Source organism: Crocodylus porosus, unplaced genomic scaffold, assembly GCF_001723895.1.
Source record: "Crocodylus porosus isolate Cpor-Errol unplaced genomic scaffold, CroPor_comp1, whole genome shotgun sequence".
In the NCBI taxonomy this organism is placed as follows: Eukaryota; Metazoa; Chordata; order Crocodylia; family Crocodylidae; genus Crocodylus; species Crocodylus porosus.
Genome location: NW_017728907.1, coordinates 55,399,910 through 55,419,984, shown reverse-complemented (window position 1 = coordinate 55,419,984; position 20,075 = coordinate 55,399,910). Strand labels below are relative to the sequence as shown.

Genomic DNA, 20,075 nt, shown 5'->3' with positions numbered 1-20,075 from the left:
CATAGCAACTGTATATGGCAGATGAATGGTTTTTTGCCACTTCCTCACCCTTGTCCAAAAAATTAACTGATTCAGCAAGCTGATTGATTTTAAAGGACTGCCCATGTGCTTAGGTTTTCATTCAGCAAATACCAAGATTTTACACCACAGCTTGACCACGGACTTACCGGGCTGGGCAGTGGCTTTCATGGGCTATGCTAACCTTCATCCTGAAGGAATATACTTCCTCTGTTTGGTACAGCTAAATTAACTAATGCTCCTGAGTGCCTTTTAACCCATTGAGCGGCAAGGATTTCTTAAGGTGCTTTTATTAGGCCAACTGCAGAGTTGGGATAGAGTTAGACAAGCTTTCAAATGCAAGACATTCTACAGATCTGAAATTTTTACCCCTTACATAATTCCTGGACCATCACAGATATGTCACTGTCACATTTAACCCGTGAGAAGGGTACACCTAAAATACTCCTAGTTGTGGGGGAAAGAATATACACTGAGACAGCATGCAGTATGTCTGGGGGCAGCACTAGCAGGCATGTTAAGATTGGGATGGTTAGGGCTTTAATGAGCTCAGTATTTAAATGATTACAACTTCACTCTGAAGCATATTCTTCTGGTTTTACTAGTTGTTTAGCAAAAACTTCAGCTAGATAGAGCTTAGTTTAGTAAATGATTTCTCAAGACCTTTGCTTTCACATAGCAAAATATTTGAATCCTTAGGGAGAATGAGGAAATTTGTCTTTTGATGTTTGCAATGATGGTCTTTGCCAGAAGGAGAAAAGTCAGGGCATAAGCCAGTTCCTGTGCACCTCTCATTCCTGCTGTTGGTAGATTGGGGTATTTTTTTTCCTATTAGAACTTAAATATAAATTGTACAATTAATTGACTCCTTTTAATAAGTCCTGGCAAAACAAAAAAAACCCCTAACTAAAATCGTTTCATCTCAGGATCTTTCTACAACTTGCCTTGTGTTGCTGATTTCATTATTGACATTCTCCTTGGATCACCAAGTGCTGAGGTAAGTGGCTATTATTAAAATCCATTCACTTGTTCGGGGTCCCAGTGCAATACATCTTGGTTAAGTAACTGGACTCGGGACAAAAATATTTGCTACCAACATTTTTAACCATTTTTGTGTCTGAATTCATGTTATGTATATTACTCAATTAGACATCACTAATTTCTGTATTAATCCCGTGTCATTTAATTATTTTGTTAAAGTATTATACTACTAAAAGTAATCTTGATTTGTTTGCTTCATTTGCATGCCAAATGTTAATTGAAAGTAGGACTGTGCTGACAAGTTTGAATAAAGTAAACCACTTATGCAAGGCAGGAAAGCTAACGCTTCCGTTCTTCCAGTCAGGACTGCAAATGTCACAAGTGGCTGTTCTTCTGCAATTTGCAGCTCCGAAAGGCTTGGATAAGCACAAACACTTAGGTGTTAATCCAGGCCTCTGAAACATAACCAAATGCAAATAATCTCATAAGATTAATTTGTTCTTCTGAGATCAAGCACTCAAGTCTGGATATTCCAGAAGTCAAGGTTGCCCCGGCCATACTCATTTATGTTGCACATGCTGTGTGTGTTGTATGTGGGTCTTGCTTTCCTTTTTTCCATGTCTAAGATTGAAATTCACATTACTTTTTGTTAATATACCCAAAAAAAATAGAATTATCTAGCCCAAGTAAACGTTTCAAGAGCCACCCTTAAGCTTTTGGGATTTCTTGTCATTTGTATGCCTGATCTTACAGTCTTAATATTGTATTAACTCACTTTATTAGTATTAAATTTCCTAGGTTAATCTTGGGGGAGTGGGACAATATGGTAATTGTATCGCTTACCACAAACAGCTATCTCTGAGGGGGAGTTTAAGTAAGCAGTTACTCTAGGTGGGATTTGGCCAGCACTCTACTTGTGACAGGTGTCACAGTATTTCAAGACTGCAAGCAGTTGGACTTTTGTGTCTGTTTCCCAAAAAAAGAAGCCATCTAACAGTCTTGTGGGAATTTAGAAGGAGAACTGGCTCCCCCAGACGTTGGAGGGAAGAATGCCATGTATCAGATTTCCAGTGTTTGCTTCTGTAGTGACTTGGAGACAATGCTGCTTAGCTAGAAATGGGTACCATCGTCAGCAAAGGGAGCACGTGTGGCATGGTGTATTTTGTAGTGACTTTCTAGCTGAATCAGCTGGGCTGACTAAACCTGAGAATCTAAAACAGATCTCTTCTGCTTAAGCTAAAGGGCCAACTCGGGGGGCCATAAACCTCTGCAGATAGATAGGTGAATACCAAGGGAAACCAAAAGCCATGTTTTGTAGGTCCTGAAGTGTATTAAAGCGTCCCAGTCTCTGGTTTTATACCGCAGACTTCTAAGCAAAATAAGCCAAATGTCCTTTAGTAACATGCACTGTACGGTATATGTGGTGATTTATGCTGTTGTTTCAGATACGTCGGGTTGCCTGTGACCAGTTATACACCCTTAGTCAGACAGACACATCAGCTCATCCAGATGTACAGAAACCAAACCAGTTTCTTCTGAGCGTCATTCTCACTGCCCAGTTGCCTCTGTGGTCACCAACCAGCATCATGAGAGGAATCAACCAGAGGCAAGTTAAATGCATGTTTGTTCAAGATGGTAAATTTTCATGTTTTGAATGGTTTTCAAGCAACAGGCTGAAAAAAAATGTAAGCTGGCAGGAAACGGAACCAAATTCTGCATGGGGTGGACACTCCATTTCCTTACACATGCACATCAGTCTATTCTCCCACTCCTGTAGTAGGCAGTAAACACTTCAAAATCCCATTCAAACCTGTCTATCTTGGTTGCTGCAACTCTTCAGCAGTTCTGTATGAAGAATATAGACGCTAATTTCTGCACACAGCTGCCAAAGGTTTAAATCAGTAATCCTCAAGTCTTGTTGCATATGGTCATAACAGACAGCAAACCATGTTTGTTTCCAGTTTAAACATTGCTTGGCCCTTTAGGCTGCAAGACTGTCCCCCTATATCCTGCCCATTATGTTTTAATTAGACTATTCCATTCACCTTTCTGAATGGATAAAGCCATGATTCTTAACCAGGATGCCAGGGCACCTTAAGATCCTTTGAAGGGTGTCATGAGATAAGGTGAGCACAGGCTCAGGCTGAGGCCCAAACTGGCTGTTTTCCCGACCCCCAGTTCCCAGCCCCTTTGCAGAGAGAGAAATACTGTAATAAGTCAGGTGTGTGTTTTGTTTTGTTTTTTAATGGAGTGCCACTCAATTCACAGGAGTTATGGAGGGGTGCCTTGAGTCCAAAATGATTGAGAATCACTGGGTAAAGCATGCCGCTTAGTTAATGAGTTGAATTTGATATGAATATTGAACTGCAATTTTTATATCCTATTTTTGTTGATATTACTTTAGTCCTTAATATCCTATTGTCAGCAGAGGGCAAAAAAGAGATGTCACTTTAAATTTAAATTTAAAAATTGGCATCTAGGAAGAAATTGCTTTTGAAGCAACAGTATTTGTATGTGTAGCCATAAGCGTGTGTGTATGTGTAATGATATCTATCTATCTATCTATCTATCTATCTAGGTTTGTATAATTACACACACATTTATAGCTATATAGTGTGCATGTGTAATTGTGAGTAGACAGTGTATCTCTGTGCAAATGGTTTAAGGTCTGAAAAGGTAAATAAAAACAGTTAGGTAAAAAAAAAAAACTTTTCCCATTTGTAATGATTCATATTTGTTTTAGACTCTTGTCTCAGTGCACAGAATATTTTGATCTGCGGTGCCAGTTGCTGGACGATCTCACGTGTAAGTATGTTTCAGGTTGGAGTTGCATATTATTATGTTTTGTGTATAGCAACCATAAGTATTCTAGACACAAATACAAGCCAAGACCCTGCTCTGGAGAGCCCACAACCTGGGTAGAGTAGGCATAAGGCTTTTCTACACAGGAAACTAGACATAATAAGGTAGGATGTCAGTTTATCATTCATAAGGTACTTCACACTAGCCCTCCATCTGGGTGCTCATAGGACATGTCTAAGCTGAGCTGGATGTAGTGCCTCCCTGAAAGCCTGCCTTTGTTCTGCACGTGCTGATTGTTGATGAAGTAGCACATAACTAGTTTCTGATGCATGCCTGGTACCACTCTGTCTTCGCTGTTCTGTAGAGGGTGGCACTGGGCAGGTCCATACCCAAGCTACATGATGCTTTTTTCAGCACATGATGTGAACAGAGGCAGGAGTAAGTGCTCAAGGGAGTGTTTATGATTCTCAGGTGGTGCTTTCTCAGCAGTGCTCCCTAGGACTGTCTGACATGGTACAGACGTGCACTTACTGCAAAATAAGTGAGAGGTACTTGCTCTGTTTTCAAAGAAGAGCAAGCTGCGACAGATGGACATTGTCAGTGTGCACCAAGATTGTCTGCATGGCATATGAGGGCAATTAGCCATTGTGCTTTGTAGTCGCACTTTAGCTACTGTGCACTAACTTCCCTGTTATTGCCCCATTTTGTCATTCAGTGACTCTTAGGGTATCGACTAACATGACATTTCTCCCAGAAGAAAGCTTTTTTTTCCTGAGAATACTAGTAGAAGTCCATTGGCCCACTTTTCAGTAGCTGTGAAGTAAGTGAAAGGAAGTGTGCTAGTACTTTTTCCTCTGGAACAGTGCTGTGTAGGTCTCTAAGTTAATTGGGTCTCAGTACCTCTGTTTAAATGCCGTGTGTTAATTTACTTGTTTGATGTTCACACCACTGTTCGAAAATATCAAACTTAACAATTTCAGTGTCCTGTCTTGCCTTTCTTCTGTGCATGGCTGTATAAACAGTCCAGTCAGACAGCTGTATGCATCTTTCATTTTGTTTTCCATGTGCCAAGATTTTCCTTTAAGCCATTTTACAATAAGCATCAGTAGGCTCACAGTGAGCTACAGTTTCACAAGCCCTTTAATGAGCTGCTTAACTAAATCATCTGCTGTTACCATAGCCAGTGTTGATGGTGAAAGCCATGAAAATTATAGGATTGTTTGTTGGCCTTTTTAAATTGTACATGTCCATAGAATTCATTTCCACCACCCCCCACACCCTTCCCCTCCACCTGGTTTCCTTTTTTTCACCTGTAGCTTCAGAAATGGAGCAGTTAAAGATCAGCCCAGCTGCCATGCTAGAAGATGAGATCACGTGGCTGGATAACTTTGAACCCAACCGCACAGCTGAGTGCGAGACCAGTGAAGCTGACAACATTTTGTTAGCAGGACACTTGAGGCTCATTAAGACTCTCCTTTCATTGTGTGGGGCAGAGAAGGAAATGCTTGGTGAGTATATCTGTGGGCGACAGTGTACCGAAATCCATTTGAATTTGATCTCTGTAACTCGAGGATGCCTAGTTCTGATTGGGAAGATGGGAACTATGAGCAAGGCTGTTATTTATGTTAGAGAAAGTGGTAGAGTATGGGGCTACAAGAGAACTTTAAGTCAGTAACCGCAATCTTTATTTCAAATTTGAAATTCTTTTAATAGACTGCATAATCTTTTCCTGCTTTTGTTGGTGCAGAGAAATTTACAGGAAGATGTCAGTGTTGTGCCTGCATGTTGTTGTCTTGTCCGTCATGGCTACAACAAAAGCAGATCCAAGCATGCTTTTCTTTGACAGTCGCTAATGTCTTATTGCAATATCAGTAATGAATTAAATAAGGCAGTTTGCTGGAAGGTTAATATGACACCCGTCTAAATAGGAGACCCTCGTGGCAATGGACAGTTTTGGGGCTCTTTGGAGTAACACTTCAGGTGTCTAACACTGGCTGTGGCTTTGTTCTGTTACAGGTTCATCTTTGATTAAACCATTGTTGGATGATTTCCTCTTCCGAGCATCCAGGATTATCCTGAATAGCCATTCTCCCGCTGGCAGTGCTGCCCTCACTCAGCAGGACTTTCACCCGAAGTAAGTAGTATTTTGAATCTTGTACAATAAAACCACAATCAAGTTCTTGCCTAGCCAGATGGCTTCTTGAGGAGGAGCAGTAGTACAGTGGGTTATTATTTTTCTTGAGCACTCAAACGGCCAGATCCTGGTGCAGTTGATAACTAGGAGTGTCAGAGCTGCATCTGCTCAGTTCTTGTGTGTACTTAAACCCCAACTCATCTGTGATCCCCAAGATTCCAGTTTAGCCAGCACGTCCACAAAAAACTTCACATACAGCAAACAGCTGCTATATCTTTGCATAGCGTTGGTGGTGTCAAGGAGCGCACGGCTCCAGGCTGCTATGCTCTAGACTAGTTCTGATACCTGAGCTAGCTTGTTCAAAGCTAGTTGATGAAGTATTTTTACACTGCCCTTCAGTTTGTGCTGTGGATAATACTCATTGTCTATCTAATACTTACTTGGTTCTCATCACTGTAGCAGATGAAGGCAGGGAAGGGGGTGGCAGCAAAGAGACCAACTCATTCAGAGAGGTATAAATGACCGTATCCCACGAGGGTTTAGTAATAAGAGCAGTCCCTCATCTTCTTTTCCTAGCTTGTGGGAGAAATAGTTCTTTTTTTTTTTTTTTTATACTGTATTTGGTGACCCCACTAGAAGAGGCAAAATAGTTTTGCACTTCATTTTACGCCGTAAGGTTTCTAATCATTATCTTTTGTGTAGTGGGTTGGGTTAGAATCTAGTCCCAGCACTTGAAATTTCTGTCTCCAGCATTATAGATTTTAGTTTTTCAGTATCTAAAGTAGTAATGGTGTGTTGTTTTATTTTTAAAACTATTTGTTGATAGTGATTACAACGAATTCTTTAATTTGCAAAATATTTTTTGCTTTGTAGTTTGGATTCTTTTTGTCTCAGCTTTTAATCATATTCTTACTGCATACTATAGTAGACACTGAACCTCAGAAGTGAACCAGGGTTTTTTCCTCGCTGCTCTGTAACAACAAAAAGCAGCTCCTGAACTAGAACCGTTTACATGCAGTTATTGCTGTAAACATACTCCTAACTTTTCCAAAAATAGCATTTGCTGACCTACAGCAAGTTTGAATCAGCTTTTCCAGGTGTTGTTTTTCTTTGACAGTTAGGATTTGATTGCCTATTATGACTAACATGACTTGCCAGAATTGAAAATGATGAAAGTACAAGTCATCTACTAAATTCATCCCACTTACGGTTTTCTTCCTAGGTGCAGTACAGTGGATAGTCGATTAGCAGCTTATGAAGTCCTAGTGATGTTGGCTGATAGCTCACCTACCAATCTTCAGCTGATCACAAAAGAGCTGCTTTCTATGCACCATCAGTCTGACCCTGCTCTTACGAAGGAGTTTGATGTAAGCAAGATGCTTTGATGAAATTTAAATTGATCAGTGTGGTTTGAAACACTGCTTTTAGCTAGTTATTTTCTCCAGCCACAGACTTTCCATCATATTAACCTGTCAATAATCAGACCTGAATTAATACAGGTCTCTTTGATTTTTCCCAAGAGAAGTCAGCCTATAGAGTCTCACTCTTATTGACAAGAAAAACTTGAACCTCAGGATCCCTGTTTTTGTGTTTTGCTTTTTTATTTAAAAAGCACATTCACTTTTTTTTTTTTTTTTTTTTTTAGCTATTTAGCTACCTTATCTTCAGTATCAATTATATAGCCAAATACAGTGTTTGTATGCATATTTCTCACAAGTTTAACACACACACTCAAATTTATGTGAAAACAACCAACATACCATTTATAATAGCCTGTATAATCATTTGAGTTTATTGGAATCCTATCTTTTATGTAATTTACTAGTAAAGAGAAATTTCTCCACCTTTCCCCTAGTATCTTCCACCAGTGGATAGTCGATCCATTTCAGGATTTGTAGGACTGAAGAATGGTGGTGCTACTTGTTATATGAATGCAGTCTTCCAGCAGCTCTACATGCAGCCAGGTCTCCCTGAGGTAACCAACTTAATTTCCAAGAAATATTTTCTGCCAGCACACATTTTAGCTTTGTTGCAAATTAGAGCTGGATAAGAGAGTGTACTGTATTTTGTCGCATACACATCCACCTTTTCCCCCCAAAACCAGCTGTTGGAAAGTAGAGTGCACATTGCATACAAGAATAATGATAAGGAGGGGCGGGCAATTATTTTGGGTGGAGGACCGCTTAACAAGTTTTGGTGAGTCATTGAGGGCCGCAAGGGTAGCTCTGCCCCTTGACACGTGCCCTGCCCCCTGGTCTCCATCCTGGAACCAGATGTATTCCTTCTGGCAAGGGGATTTGCCTTCTTGGAACTGGAAAAAAAACAAAAACAAATTATATTCTAAAAATCAAACATCTACTACAACATACATTTAATTTTATTTCAAAAATATTTTTTTTGAAATATTTTTTGTCTTTCACAAGACCGAGGGGAACAAGACACCAGGTAAGGCACAGAACAAGCAGGGCAGGATTGACTTCATTCCCACCATTGCCATAGAACTGGTGTACGACCAGTTAAAGAAATTAGATGTATATAAAACAGCAGGACCAGATGAACTCCACCCAAGAGTGCAGCAAGAGTTGGCCAGAGTAATTGCACAGACCCTGGCAAAGGTCTTTCAAAAATCATGGACCTCTGGAGAAATCTGGAAGAGCCATTGTTGTGCCCATCTTGAAGAAGGGGAAGCGTGAAGACCTGGGGAACTACAGGACAGTTAGCTTAACTTCTATTCCAGGGAAGATCCTAGAAACATTCAACGAAGAGGCTATATGTGACAAACTTGCAGAAGGCGTGATGCCTGAATGACAGCCAGCAGCATGGCTTTGTCGTGAGCAGGTCTTGTCTGGTCAACCTCATTTTTTTCTGTGATCAGGTGACTTGTCACCTGGATGAGAGAGAAGCAGTTGACATCCAATACCTCAACTTCCAGAAAGCCTTTGACTTGGTAACCCATGAGGTACTGATCAGAAAACTGGAAAATATCAGGCTCAACTGTGGGACCGTCAAGTGGGTGCGAAACTGGTTGTAGGGTAGGATGCAGAGAGTCCAAATTAATGGATCAGTGTCGTCCTGGTGAGATGTAGGCAGCGGCATCCCCCAGGGGTCAGTACTTGGCCCAATGCTGTTCAACATCTTCAGCAACAACCTGAATGAGGGGGTGAAAAGCTCATTGGCCAAGTTTGCGGGTGACACCAAGATATGGGGTTGTGCGGACACACCTGAAGATGTGTCTGCTTGTGTCTGCAGCCTAGAAAGGCTGGCATGTTGGGCAGAACGGAACCAGATGAGGTTCAATGTCGAGAAATGTGAAGTGCTGCATCTGGGAAGGAAGAACCCGCAGCACACTTAGAAGCTGGGCATCGCTAACCTGGCCAGCACTACAAATGAAAGGGATCTCAGGGGTAACAATAGACCCCAGCTTAAATATGAGCCGGTAATGCAGCACGGTAACCGCGAGGGCCAATAAAACTCTGGCATGCATCAATCAATGCATCTCCAGTAAAACCAAGGAAGTGATTCTCCTGCTTTACTCAACATTGATACAACCGCATCTGGAGTTTTGCAGCCAGTTCTGGGCACCGCACTTCAACAATGATGTGCTAAAGCTCAAGAGGGTTCAGAGAAGGGCCACCCGCATGATCAGGGACTTGCATGGCAAGCCATATGAGGAGAGGATGAGGGATCTCAGACTCTTCACCCTAAAGAAGAGAAGGGACCTGATTGTGGCTTACTGCTATATCAGAGGCGTACATCAGGGGCTCGGTGAACAGTCATTCACCAGGGCACCCTGGGGGAAAGCTAGAAACAATAGCCACAAACTCCTGGAAGATGGTTTCAGGCTGAGCATTAGGAAAAACTTTATGACTAGGGTGTCCAGACTATGGAAGAAGCTCCCCCCAGAGGTGGTGCAGTCATCTACCCTAGAGGTCTTCAAGAGAAGACTGGACAGTCACCTGGATGGGGTCATCTGACTCCAGATGTCTTTCCTGCTCATGCAGGAGACTGGACCTGATGATCCTTTGGGGTCCTTTCCAGCCCTATGATTCTATGATTTTTGTCCTGATTTATGCGTGTTTGCATAATGTATATAGAAGTTATTGCATAAAAATTTACAGTGAAGTCTCTTGTATATGTTGGGGGCGTATCAGGGAGTGTGGGGGGTATGGATGGATGGGCACGGGGTTTGTGAGGGCTGTGGGGGTGTGTGGATATGTGGGTTTTGGGGGATGGATGGGTTTGGGGGTATGGGGTTTGTGGGGAGCTATGCGTGTGGAGGGAGGGTGGCTGGTGGGGGTTGTGGCATGTGTAGAGGGGGGATGCTGGCTGCTGTGTGTGAGGGTTTGTGGGTTGTGGCATGGGGCATAGGTACGTGTGTATGGCAGTGAGGGGGTGGTGTGGGTACATGTGTATGGTGGGATATGTGTGTGGGACCCCCTCCATACAAACATGTCCCCCCCACAAACACCCCTGCCCTCAATGCGCACAGCTCCTGCCACCAGCAGCAGGCGGCAAGGCTTCGGGGCACTCGTGGCCCACTGCACATGTAGACCCCTGGTGGTGCATGGTCCCCGTATGCCCCAGGACTGCATGTGGCCAGGCTGCTGGCAGAGAGAGGGGCAGAGCTGGCCGGGCTCCCCAGAGCCCTTGCCAGCCCAGGCTCTGCGCTCCTGCTGCCCAGCTGCTGGCCCCAGCCCTGCATGCCTGCCCACCCACTCGCTGCCTGTTGCCACTGCTACTGCCACTTCCCCTGCCTGCCACCCTTCCTCTGCTGCTTCCCTACCTTCCTGCCTGCTGCCACTGCTCCCTGCCTGCCCGCCAACCACTCCATCAGTGCACAGTTCCCAGTTGCATGGCCAGGACTGCAGAATGCAGCAAGAGCCAGCCTGGCCCGGCCTCTGTGGTTCCTAGCTGGCTCCATGCCATGCCATGCCATGTCCCAGAGCCAGCCCAGCCAGCACCGTACCTGGCCTGGCTGCATGCCTGAGACCGCAGGGTACAGCACGACAGAAGCCAGCCAGGAACTGCAGAGGCCAGGCCAAGCTGGGCTGCATTGGTGGCTCCTGCTGTGTCCTTCGGTCCCAGCCATGCAGCTGGGAAACGCGTGGTGCTGGCCGGGCCCAGCTGGCTCCTGCTGCGCTGGCGATCTTGGGCCATGGGCCTTATTTTTCCTGCCCCTGTGGTAAGGGCAGTTTCTGTTCAAAAGTGGAAGTAAAATCTGTAGAAATCCACGGGGAGGCTTTGTTCCCTTCTTACTGTTACTGCTCTTTCACTTACTGCAAGGAAAGATCACTTGCCCTTCATTCTGCCTTTCAAAAACAAGATGTGTATTATATCCCAGGGTGCATTGCATGTAAGAAATGATATTTCTAAGTCAACTACTGAGTATCCTAAAAATTGGTCAAATATTATTTAATCACCTCTACTGTAAATTCATTTAAGGTTCAAAACAAAGGGTCAGGCCTTCTAGCCTGGGGTATGTAAAATATGATGGAGAGCTCAAGATGCGTAGGTTTTGTGTACGAAGTGATAGACTGTAGTCTCAAGCTCCATTTTTTTTAAAGGGAATTGAAAATATAATTGTATAAAATTTTGAAGTCTTTATTCTCAAACTGACTGTTTTCTTCTAATGACCAGTTCAAGCATGTTTCGAGTCTAGACAAAACTTTCATTTACATTAAGCAGTACTTCTGGAAGTAAGTCATGTTGCATTTTGTTTTTTCATTTACCCTTCCCCCTCCCTCCCTCCCTCCCAAGGCGTTGCTTTCCATTGATGATGATACAGACAATCCAGACGACAATGTATTCTATCAAGTTCAGTCTCTCTTCGGTCATTTGATGGAAAGCAAGTTGCAGTATTACGTACCTGAGAACTTTTGGAAGGTATCAGTTCTATTTAATTCATCATATATAATTTTTCTAGTCAATTAACATGAGCGATTTTGATTCATGCCAGTTGAAATGTACAATTTTTACTCCTTTTGAATCTCTCTGGGCTTTGCATACAAAACAGGAGGTTTTGCTTGTAGTGTCTAGGGGTAAACTTCACTTCTGCCGTTGGTGGATGTATGTGTTTTATAGATTTTCAAGATGTGGAATAAAGAACTTTATGTTCGAGAGCAACAGGATGCCTATGAATTCTTTACAAGCCTTATAGATCAGATGGATGAATACCTCAAGGTAAAAACATAAGCTTTGTGGGTTTGTGTTTTTTGTCTCACTCTTTGGAGGAAGTAAAGCAGTAAAAATTGGTACTTGTCTCACCGCATTAAAATTACGAAGTTTTTATCCCATCCTTGATCATAAGATACTTTGGAAGCTTAAGATGAACCCTAATTTTTGTTCTATTGATCTTTCATTCAACACATCTTATATTTTGGATGGTCTCCCATGGTATGCATCTTTGAGATGCTTACAACTTTTAGATGTAACTCTTTAAATCAGCTAAGCTAGTTTATTTCTACAGCTTGCTCATGGTTTTCAGGATTCAGGCATGGATACATTTTGTTTTTGTAGACATTTAAGCCAATGTAATTCTTACCATGCTGAATCCCTAGCATGAAAACTGGCAACCCCACCTTTAATTCTATTTGCAGTGTCAGTAAATTGACATTGTAGCACGTGGAACTTGGGTACTTCTGGGGGTTTGTTTTACGACTTTGCACATTTTTGTATCTGCTTTTGAAGTACATACATATACCACTACTAATCCTTTCTGCCTCAACAGAAAATAGGTCGAGACCAAGTATTTAAGAACACATTTCAGGGCGTCTTCTCTGACCAGAAGATCTGTAAGGACTGTCCTCACAGGTGAGTAATATGGTGGGTAAGTCAGTACACTAGAGTTCTTTGCTGTCAAGGCATTTACCAGGTTTGTTGCATAATCAGAGAGGTGTTTGACTCTCGGCTTCATTAGACTCTAAACATGGCAAACCCCTTTATTAATATTCATTGATCATTTGCCCTGTACAACACAGTTTCCTAAACCTGCCTCTTGATAGCTTAGAATTCAAAACCACTTTCCTTCAGCCTGAATTTACATACATTAATATAAATCTGGTTAAAATAGCTCATATGTTTAGCATGCATAAGCAGGATTTATCTGCATCTCTCCTACTTGTACAATACTATCTGGTGTTTCCAGTTTTTTAGCAGTAGGCCAGAAAGCTGCTTTGCAAACAATCATGTTATCTAAAATCATGGAAGACCTTACTAGTTATCTGTTCCAGTTACCAGATTCTGTTAAACCACAGGAGCAAAATGACAAAGAGACCACTCACTAGTAGGTGGTCACTTATAACAAGTCAAATAGCAAATAGCTGAGTTGTTTCTATTGTAAAGATTTTGCTTTTCAAAGATGGCTGTTCAGCTTTATAAAAACTAATGTGATGGGAGATGCATTCCATGGTCACTTTACACAGCAGTAGGTGAATGAGAAATAAATTCCATGTCTACTTATTCCCAGCTCTTTCTTCTGAAAGTGAGGTAGGACATGAAGCCTAAATCAGATAGGTTTTATTAATTTTTCACTATCTTTTTTTCTTCTTGAATCTAGGTATGAGCGTGAGGAGGCCTTCATGGCTCTCAATCTAGGAGTTACTTCTTGCCAGAGTCTGGAAATATCATTGGACCAGTTTGTTAGAGGAGAAGTTCTGGAGGGAAGTAACGCTTACTACTGTGAGAAGTGTAAAGAAAAGGTACTGTTTTTACTTTTGAGTGAAACATGATTAAATTTACATGTTATGTAGTCGTAACAAGCAACAGTTGTCTTAACAAATGCCACTTCATTACATGCACGTAGGAAGCAACAATTAATTTAGAATGAGAACAATATCTTTCTTGCATTTTAATTAATCATTCTGTAGCCCTAAACAAGCAGCAACCTCCCGCCCTTGTAACTCTAATGTTGTGCACTCTTGACTTCAAGAGGAGAAGAAGGATTCCCAGTACAAAGCTAGATAACTCGTTAGGTTTTACAAATGATTTTCACTTGTGTTCCTACTTCTACCAAGCAATGTGTATACAATTTAGATATTTGGAAGTTACACTAGAAAGGAATTTTATAGATCATTTTATAATAAGCATCTATACAGGTGACTTTCTTCTCTCTTTAAGAGAACGACAGTGAAACGCACCTGCATTAAAGTTCTCCCCAGTGTCTTGGTGATCCACCTGATGAGGTTTGGATTTGATTGGGAAAGTGGACGATCCATCAAATATGATGAACAGATAAGGGTAAAAACATCGCTCTTTTTGTCCCCATTGCTGGCCTCTGAAATAACCCTTCTTATCCTCTACTCCTTGCACCCAAAAGATTTGTCAATTTATCATAAAGAATGGTTAATTTACCTGCTGTACAGTGCTAATGTCTGAATGAAAGCTCCCTGTAGAGCCTACCTCCAGGGAGTTCCTCAGTCCTTGTTGAACTGGAGGGCAGAAGAACAACTTCCTTACAGACATGCTGGATACTTCTTACCTTACAAGGACACACAGCTCCAGCACAAATTTTATATATTCAGTCTTTTTAATACAGTTACATTAAATTTAAGATGCTGCATGTGGTGTTACTATCTTCATCTGAAATGTTCTTGATATCGCACAGTTTCCGTGGATGCTGAACATGGAGCCTTACACAGTGTCAGGAATGGCTCGCCAAGATTCCTCCTTAGAAGTTGGTGACAATGGGAGAAACACAGATCAGGGCGGTGGAGGATCCCCACGGAAAAAAGTTGCCCCTACAGAAAACTACGAGCTCGTTGGTGTGATTGTGCACAGCGGCCAGGCACACGCAGGGCACTACTATTCCTTTATTAAGGACAGGAGGTAATGAAGTGGAAGACTTTGTCTTTCAATGGGTTGAGACAAACAAAACATTTGGATCCTGAGGACGGGTATTGGTTTTAAAGGGAGTAATACATTTTTTCAAGTGTAGCAATCCCTTTAAAGCTACCCACAGGCACCGAGTGTTATAGGAGTAAAAAAATGTGGTTGTGGAAAACAGCTGAAACATGTGAACCAAAGTGAGTCCAGTTGATATCATAGGGGCTCCATGCAGTGTCATCTTGCAAGTTCAGCTTCTTTATGAGATTTGAATATTACCTATAGTTTGTGTCTTTGTTCTTTAAATCTTATTACACTAGTTTTAAGAAGTACGGTAATGTTAAGTTATTCTTATTCACCCTTAAAGCAGACACAAATCCAGGATTCCCGTTTCAGGGGGTGGGGGGGTATTATTATTTTTAAGGGAATCAGACTTAGCTTGCCATTTTGCATCTGTCTGTTCTGTCGCAGGGGATGTGGAAAAGGAAAATGGTACAAATTTAATGACACCGTTGTTGAAGAATTTGAGTTAACTGATGAAACCTTAGAATATGAATGTTTTGGCGGAGAGTATAGACCTAAAGTCTATGATCAATGTAAGTATAAATAGGGGTTAGTTTAACAGCAGTTTGTATATTCCATACTAACTCGCTTAGAATTAGAGCAGTTGCATCCAGATGCATTCTGTTATATTATTGGCCTAACACTTTGATATTTTGTGACTGATTAGATTTAAAATGTTTTTAATGATACTTCAGTCATGGTATGTGAGACAGAGTGGGCAGTTTTTAGGACTTGTTGGGTGAAGGTTTGCTTGCAGATGCAAAGGGACTGGACTTAATGGACCAAGAAACAGCTTCTAGTCCAAAGTGACCCACCTAAACAAGCTTAGTGTCTTGCCTTTTACTAATTGACTGTTTGTAGGAGTGGTCAAATAATAGTGATTGAACCAAATGCACTGTGGTCCAGCACCTTGTTTGCTTGCTTACACCAGGTCCAATTTATAAATAGAATGCTTGCTAAGTCAGAAAAGCAAAAACTACTTACCTTGCGTTGATGTAAATAACTACCCAAGGGACAGGACATGGCAGAATCTGGCCTGTTGAACTTTGCACCATTTAAAACTGTAATTTCTAACATGTCTTTCTAACTATTCACTCAACTCATTGTGGGAAGTAGTTGGTGAATCTACACTAAGGTATGGTGAGTCTAAATAACTTTGTGAAAGGTCTTGTGTAGAACAAAATTAAAACATGATTTTGTTCCCCACATTGACTGACTGTGTGGAGCTCATTAAAATTGAGTAGTACTTTACATGTGATGCCTCATGTAAAATTGAGGCATGCAAAATGTGCACCTTTTCAGTTAGGTGCACATTGAGTTGCATCCACTGCAGGAATTTAAAAGGGTAATCAAACCTACAAAAACTGACAAGAGTATTATTTTTCCTTAAAGCTAACCCTTACCCTGATGTGCGTCGGCGTTACTGGAATGCCTACATGCTGTTCTACCAGAGAGTCTCTGATCAAAACTCTCCTGTTTTACCAAAGAAAAGCCGAGTTAGTGTTGTACGTCAAGAAGCTGAGGATCTCTCGCTGTAAGTTTATCCTCCTGTCTCCTTGGGTTGGTCATTTCCAGTGCCATCATGCTTGCACACTGAGCTCATTTGTACGAGACACTGTAGCACAGTAGCAACGAGCTACTACGCTGTAGCTCATTGCTGCAGTGCCATAGCATCGTTGGGCACAAATCGTGATGGCGATGCTACTGCACAGTAGTAATTAGCTACTGTGCAGTATTCGTCTAAAAATAAATCATGCAGCAATAGGACTGCACAGTAGTGCTGGTTACTGCACAGTAATTTAGTATTTGGTTAAGCAAGTACTAAATGCCTGCGCAGTCAGCCACTCATGTAGACGCCGCCATTACATATAAAATTAAGAACAGAATAACTCCCATCCCTAAAGGATTATATTATCTGCCCTATCTCTTTAAGCTACTTATGAGTATTTTATTGTTTCCATGAGTAAGTACTTCTGTGTTTCATCCCTATTGCAGCCAGTTCAGACCTTAACAGCCTATACAAATATATTTAAATATAAGGAACAGTGTCCTTCAGGTGTACATTTATCCTATTGATGTATCGGAAGTTGCATTGCAAGATTACTGCGGAATTTAATTATTGGCATTAAAATTTATTTTTCTTAGATCTGCTCCATCTTCACCAGAAATTTCACCTCAGTCATCACCTCGACCCCACAGACCCAGCAGTGACCGTCTCTCCATCTTGACTAAATTAGTCAGAAAAGGGGAGAAGAAAGGGCTCTTTGTAGAGAAAATGCCTGTGCGGATATATCAGGTAAAAAATGCCAGAAAAATAGTTGAATGCTGCTCAGGTCAGTTGATCCCTAAGTATAATTGAAGAAATATGTTGATTTGAAAATGATCCTATTGTTTTGTTGTTTTAAATATAAAATCAAGACAAAGCTGGAAAATGTTTCGGATCCTATGCAGTTGTTAATCCAGTGCCAATAAATATATTTTTATAAACTGTACAACTATACTGTCTACCTTCCTACCTCAAAAACAGTTATCTGTTCCTTGCTCTGAAGTATTTATGGCAAAAGACAAACGTGACACACAAGAACAGTTCACATGCAGTTAAGGGATAGATTGACTATTGAAAATAGGGATGTTGAATTCCTTGGTGCAGGTCTGGAGAAAAGTAGAGAGTGGGTTTGATGGTAACTGGAGGTTGTCTTCTGCTGTTCTGCTTTAGAGCATCCTTATGAGAGAGCAGCACAATGAGGGCAGTGGGAAGGACCAGTAGGAGGAGGAGATGAGATGAAGCCTAGAGGCAGAAGAAAATGTAGGGCCTTAAAAAGAAGAATGAAGTTGACTTGTTAAGCTTGAAAGGCGGAGGTATTGTCACAGAGTATGAGCAGTTAGTCACAGAAACCAGAACTCATTTCAGCCTTACTGCAACACGTTTTGTGAACACCACTTAAATGGGGCCGAACTCTGCAGGCACGGTGTCATGGTGATTTGTTGAACTGCATCTCAGCAGATTGTTCAGCATATATTTTTAATCCTAAACTGTCAGTTTCTTAGCCTGTTGTTTCTTGACATTCTTCAATATAAACAGAACTAGAGAGGGGGTTTTTTAATGGCCAGGTGAGTAAACTATCAATTTGGGGGTTTTGTTTTGTTTTTCTTTGGAAACTTCTCAGTAGTATTTTTCCTGAAAAGCTGGACAGTGAGTTCAGAGTACAACCCAAGTTAGTTAAGCATTTTAGGAGTAAAATTTAGGATTGGCTAATTAATGTGCAAGTCTTTTGCTTTCTGTTACTAAACAGCGTTTTGCCCATAGATGGTGAGAGACGAGAATCTGAAATTCATGAAAAATAGAGATGTGTACAGTAGTGACTACTTCAGTTTTGTTCTGTCGTTAGCCTCACTGAATGCCGTAAGTAGCTGGATAATTAATCCTATGGTACTATGAATGTATTTGGGTCCCAGCCATGGGGGTTGGGAGGGGGTGTGACATTGTGGGGGGGGCGGTCCACAAACTGTAAGCCGTCAGTAGTCATTTCCAAGTGACAGCATTCCATCGAAAGCTGATGCCATCTTCCTGCTCCTGACCATGGAAATAATTGGCATTTCCCTGAAGTAAAACTTGCAAAATTATGACTTGCACTGTTTTTAATTATATGCAGGCCTCTGAACTCTACCTGGGTAGAATTCCTTCTCTCTGTGGAAGAATTAAATAGTCACCTCCATAATTCTTTTTGAAGGTGTTGGAACTTTCTGTAAAACATCTGCGCATGCTAAAGGGATGTTGTCCAAGTCGAGAGACTGATGTTTAGGTCCATTGTCCAAAGTAGCCAGTCTGTACAGTCCTACCTACTCAGAGTAATAGAACAGTAAATGGATTAGGACAGTGGACGTGGTGGTTCTTCCAGAAATTTAGCTTAAATTTTTACCAAAGATGTGACCCTAGTTTCAGGTAGTTTAACATGTCCCAGAGATGATAATTTGCAACCTGCCAGTGTCCTTCAAAATGTCACAGATTTTTAAAGTTCATTATTATTCTGTGTTGAAGCCGTCTGCTGTATAAATGTGAACAGCAAAATGGTATTGCAGCCTGGAATAACTTTGTTGCTTATTGTAGACCAAAGTAAAACACCCGTATTATGCATGTATGGCAAAGGTGAGCTTACAGCTAGCCGTCCAGTTCCTGTTCCAAACCTATCTACGAACCAAGAAAAAACTCAGGTAAGAAATTATTTTTGAGCGTTATGCCCAGACCTCATAAGATTTGTAAGTTGTGTAACCCTTTGAAATACTTAATTTAAAACTCCTGATACCCCAACTCCCATGGACACTCATTAGCACAGCAACAGTTCCCAGAATTGTTACTCTAAATACAAATGAAATTTGCATAACACTAAATCAGTTATTGATAAAAGGACTGTGTGTAATTTGCCAGCTAGCTTTCTATTTCAGTTGTCTTTCTAGGACTGTCACCTATATAAAATCATTTTAAAGTGGAAGGAACCTAGAGCTTTAAATACAAGTATGCTGATCAGAGCTTTAATGTTCTGAATGAAGAGTGCTAAATTCTGATATTTTATGGGCAGAAAGACATTATATTGTTCAGTGGGCTTTATTTTCTGGTTATTGCACACTCTCTAACTGTCGAACGCATCTTCTGGGTGTTCTGGTATATAAATGCTTAGCCTCAACCAAGGGCAGAACTTGATGTCCAAGTTTCAGTGACTACTTTGCCCTGGAAAATTCCATTTCTATGAGTTCTTTGGGCTCTGTAGACAGGTAAAATAGTGAGCATCTCATTCACTCTAGGTAGTTAATGCTAAGGTTTTTTTAGTTGTGGAAGCAGTTTCAAAAAATAGTTCCCAAGAAAAAAGCCAGACCTGTCTCCTTTAGTATGTGTGGCACTGATCAGAAAAGAGACTACTTTGAGTGACCAGATCAGAATGTACCAGAGAAGGAAAAAAATATTAATTTGAATATTTGGGATGAGGCTATACTGATCCTGCTGTCTTTGTCTTGTTAAAGGTCTGATACAGAAGAATGGATTGCTACCATTGATGCTTTGCTTTCTAAAAGTTTTGATGCTTGTCAATGGCTAGTTGAGTATTTGGTTGGGTCAGAGGGGCGAGAACTTGTAAAGTAAGTATCAGTCTTGTCGACACAGTTAACAGTTGATTACATGGTCTGTCACCTGCTGTTAAAAGCAAAATCACCTTTCCTTATGTTTCTCTTTCTTAATCATACGTCAGTCATCTCATCACTTTAA

At 41.3% G+C, this 20,075-nt stretch overlaps 1 protein-coding gene across 1 annotated transcript in view; it reads left to right on the top strand.

The window, feature by feature from the left end:
* USP24 (ubiquitin specific peptidase 24) overlaps nt 1–20,075 on the top strand; it is an 89,420-nt gene that overhangs the window by 56,177 nt on the left and 13,168 nt on the right. The window contains exons 36-54 of the mRNA XM_019531490.1: nt 945–1,015; nt 2,445–2,605; nt 3,743–3,804; nt 5,118–5,309; nt 5,818–5,935; nt 7,158–7,302; nt 7,791–7,910; nt 11,693–11,818; nt 12,017–12,115; nt 12,663–12,745; nt 13,491–13,632; nt 14,051–14,170; nt 14,538–14,758; nt 15,227–15,351; nt 16,211–16,352; nt 16,964–17,114; nt 18,126–18,221; nt 18,927–19,030; nt 19,835–19,948. Coding sequence (XP_019387035.1) covers nt 945–1,015; nt 2,445–2,605; nt 3,743–3,804; nt 5,118–5,309; nt 5,818–5,935; nt 7,158–7,302; nt 7,791–7,910; nt 11,693–11,818; nt 12,017–12,115; nt 12,663–12,745; nt 13,491–13,632; nt 14,051–14,170; nt 14,538–14,758; nt 15,227–15,351; nt 16,211–16,352; nt 16,964–17,114; nt 18,126–18,221; nt 18,927–19,030; nt 19,835–19,948 — 2,392 coding nt within the window. The remainder of the gene's footprint in view (nt 1–944; nt 1,016–2,444; nt 2,606–3,742; nt 3,805–5,117; nt 5,310–5,817; nt 5,936–7,157; nt 7,303–7,790; nt 7,911–11,692; nt 11,819–12,016; nt 12,116–12,662; nt 12,746–13,490; nt 13,633–14,050; nt 14,171–14,537; nt 14,759–15,226; nt 15,352–16,210; nt 16,353–16,963; nt 17,115–18,125; nt 18,222–18,926; nt 19,031–19,834; nt 19,949–20,075) is intronic.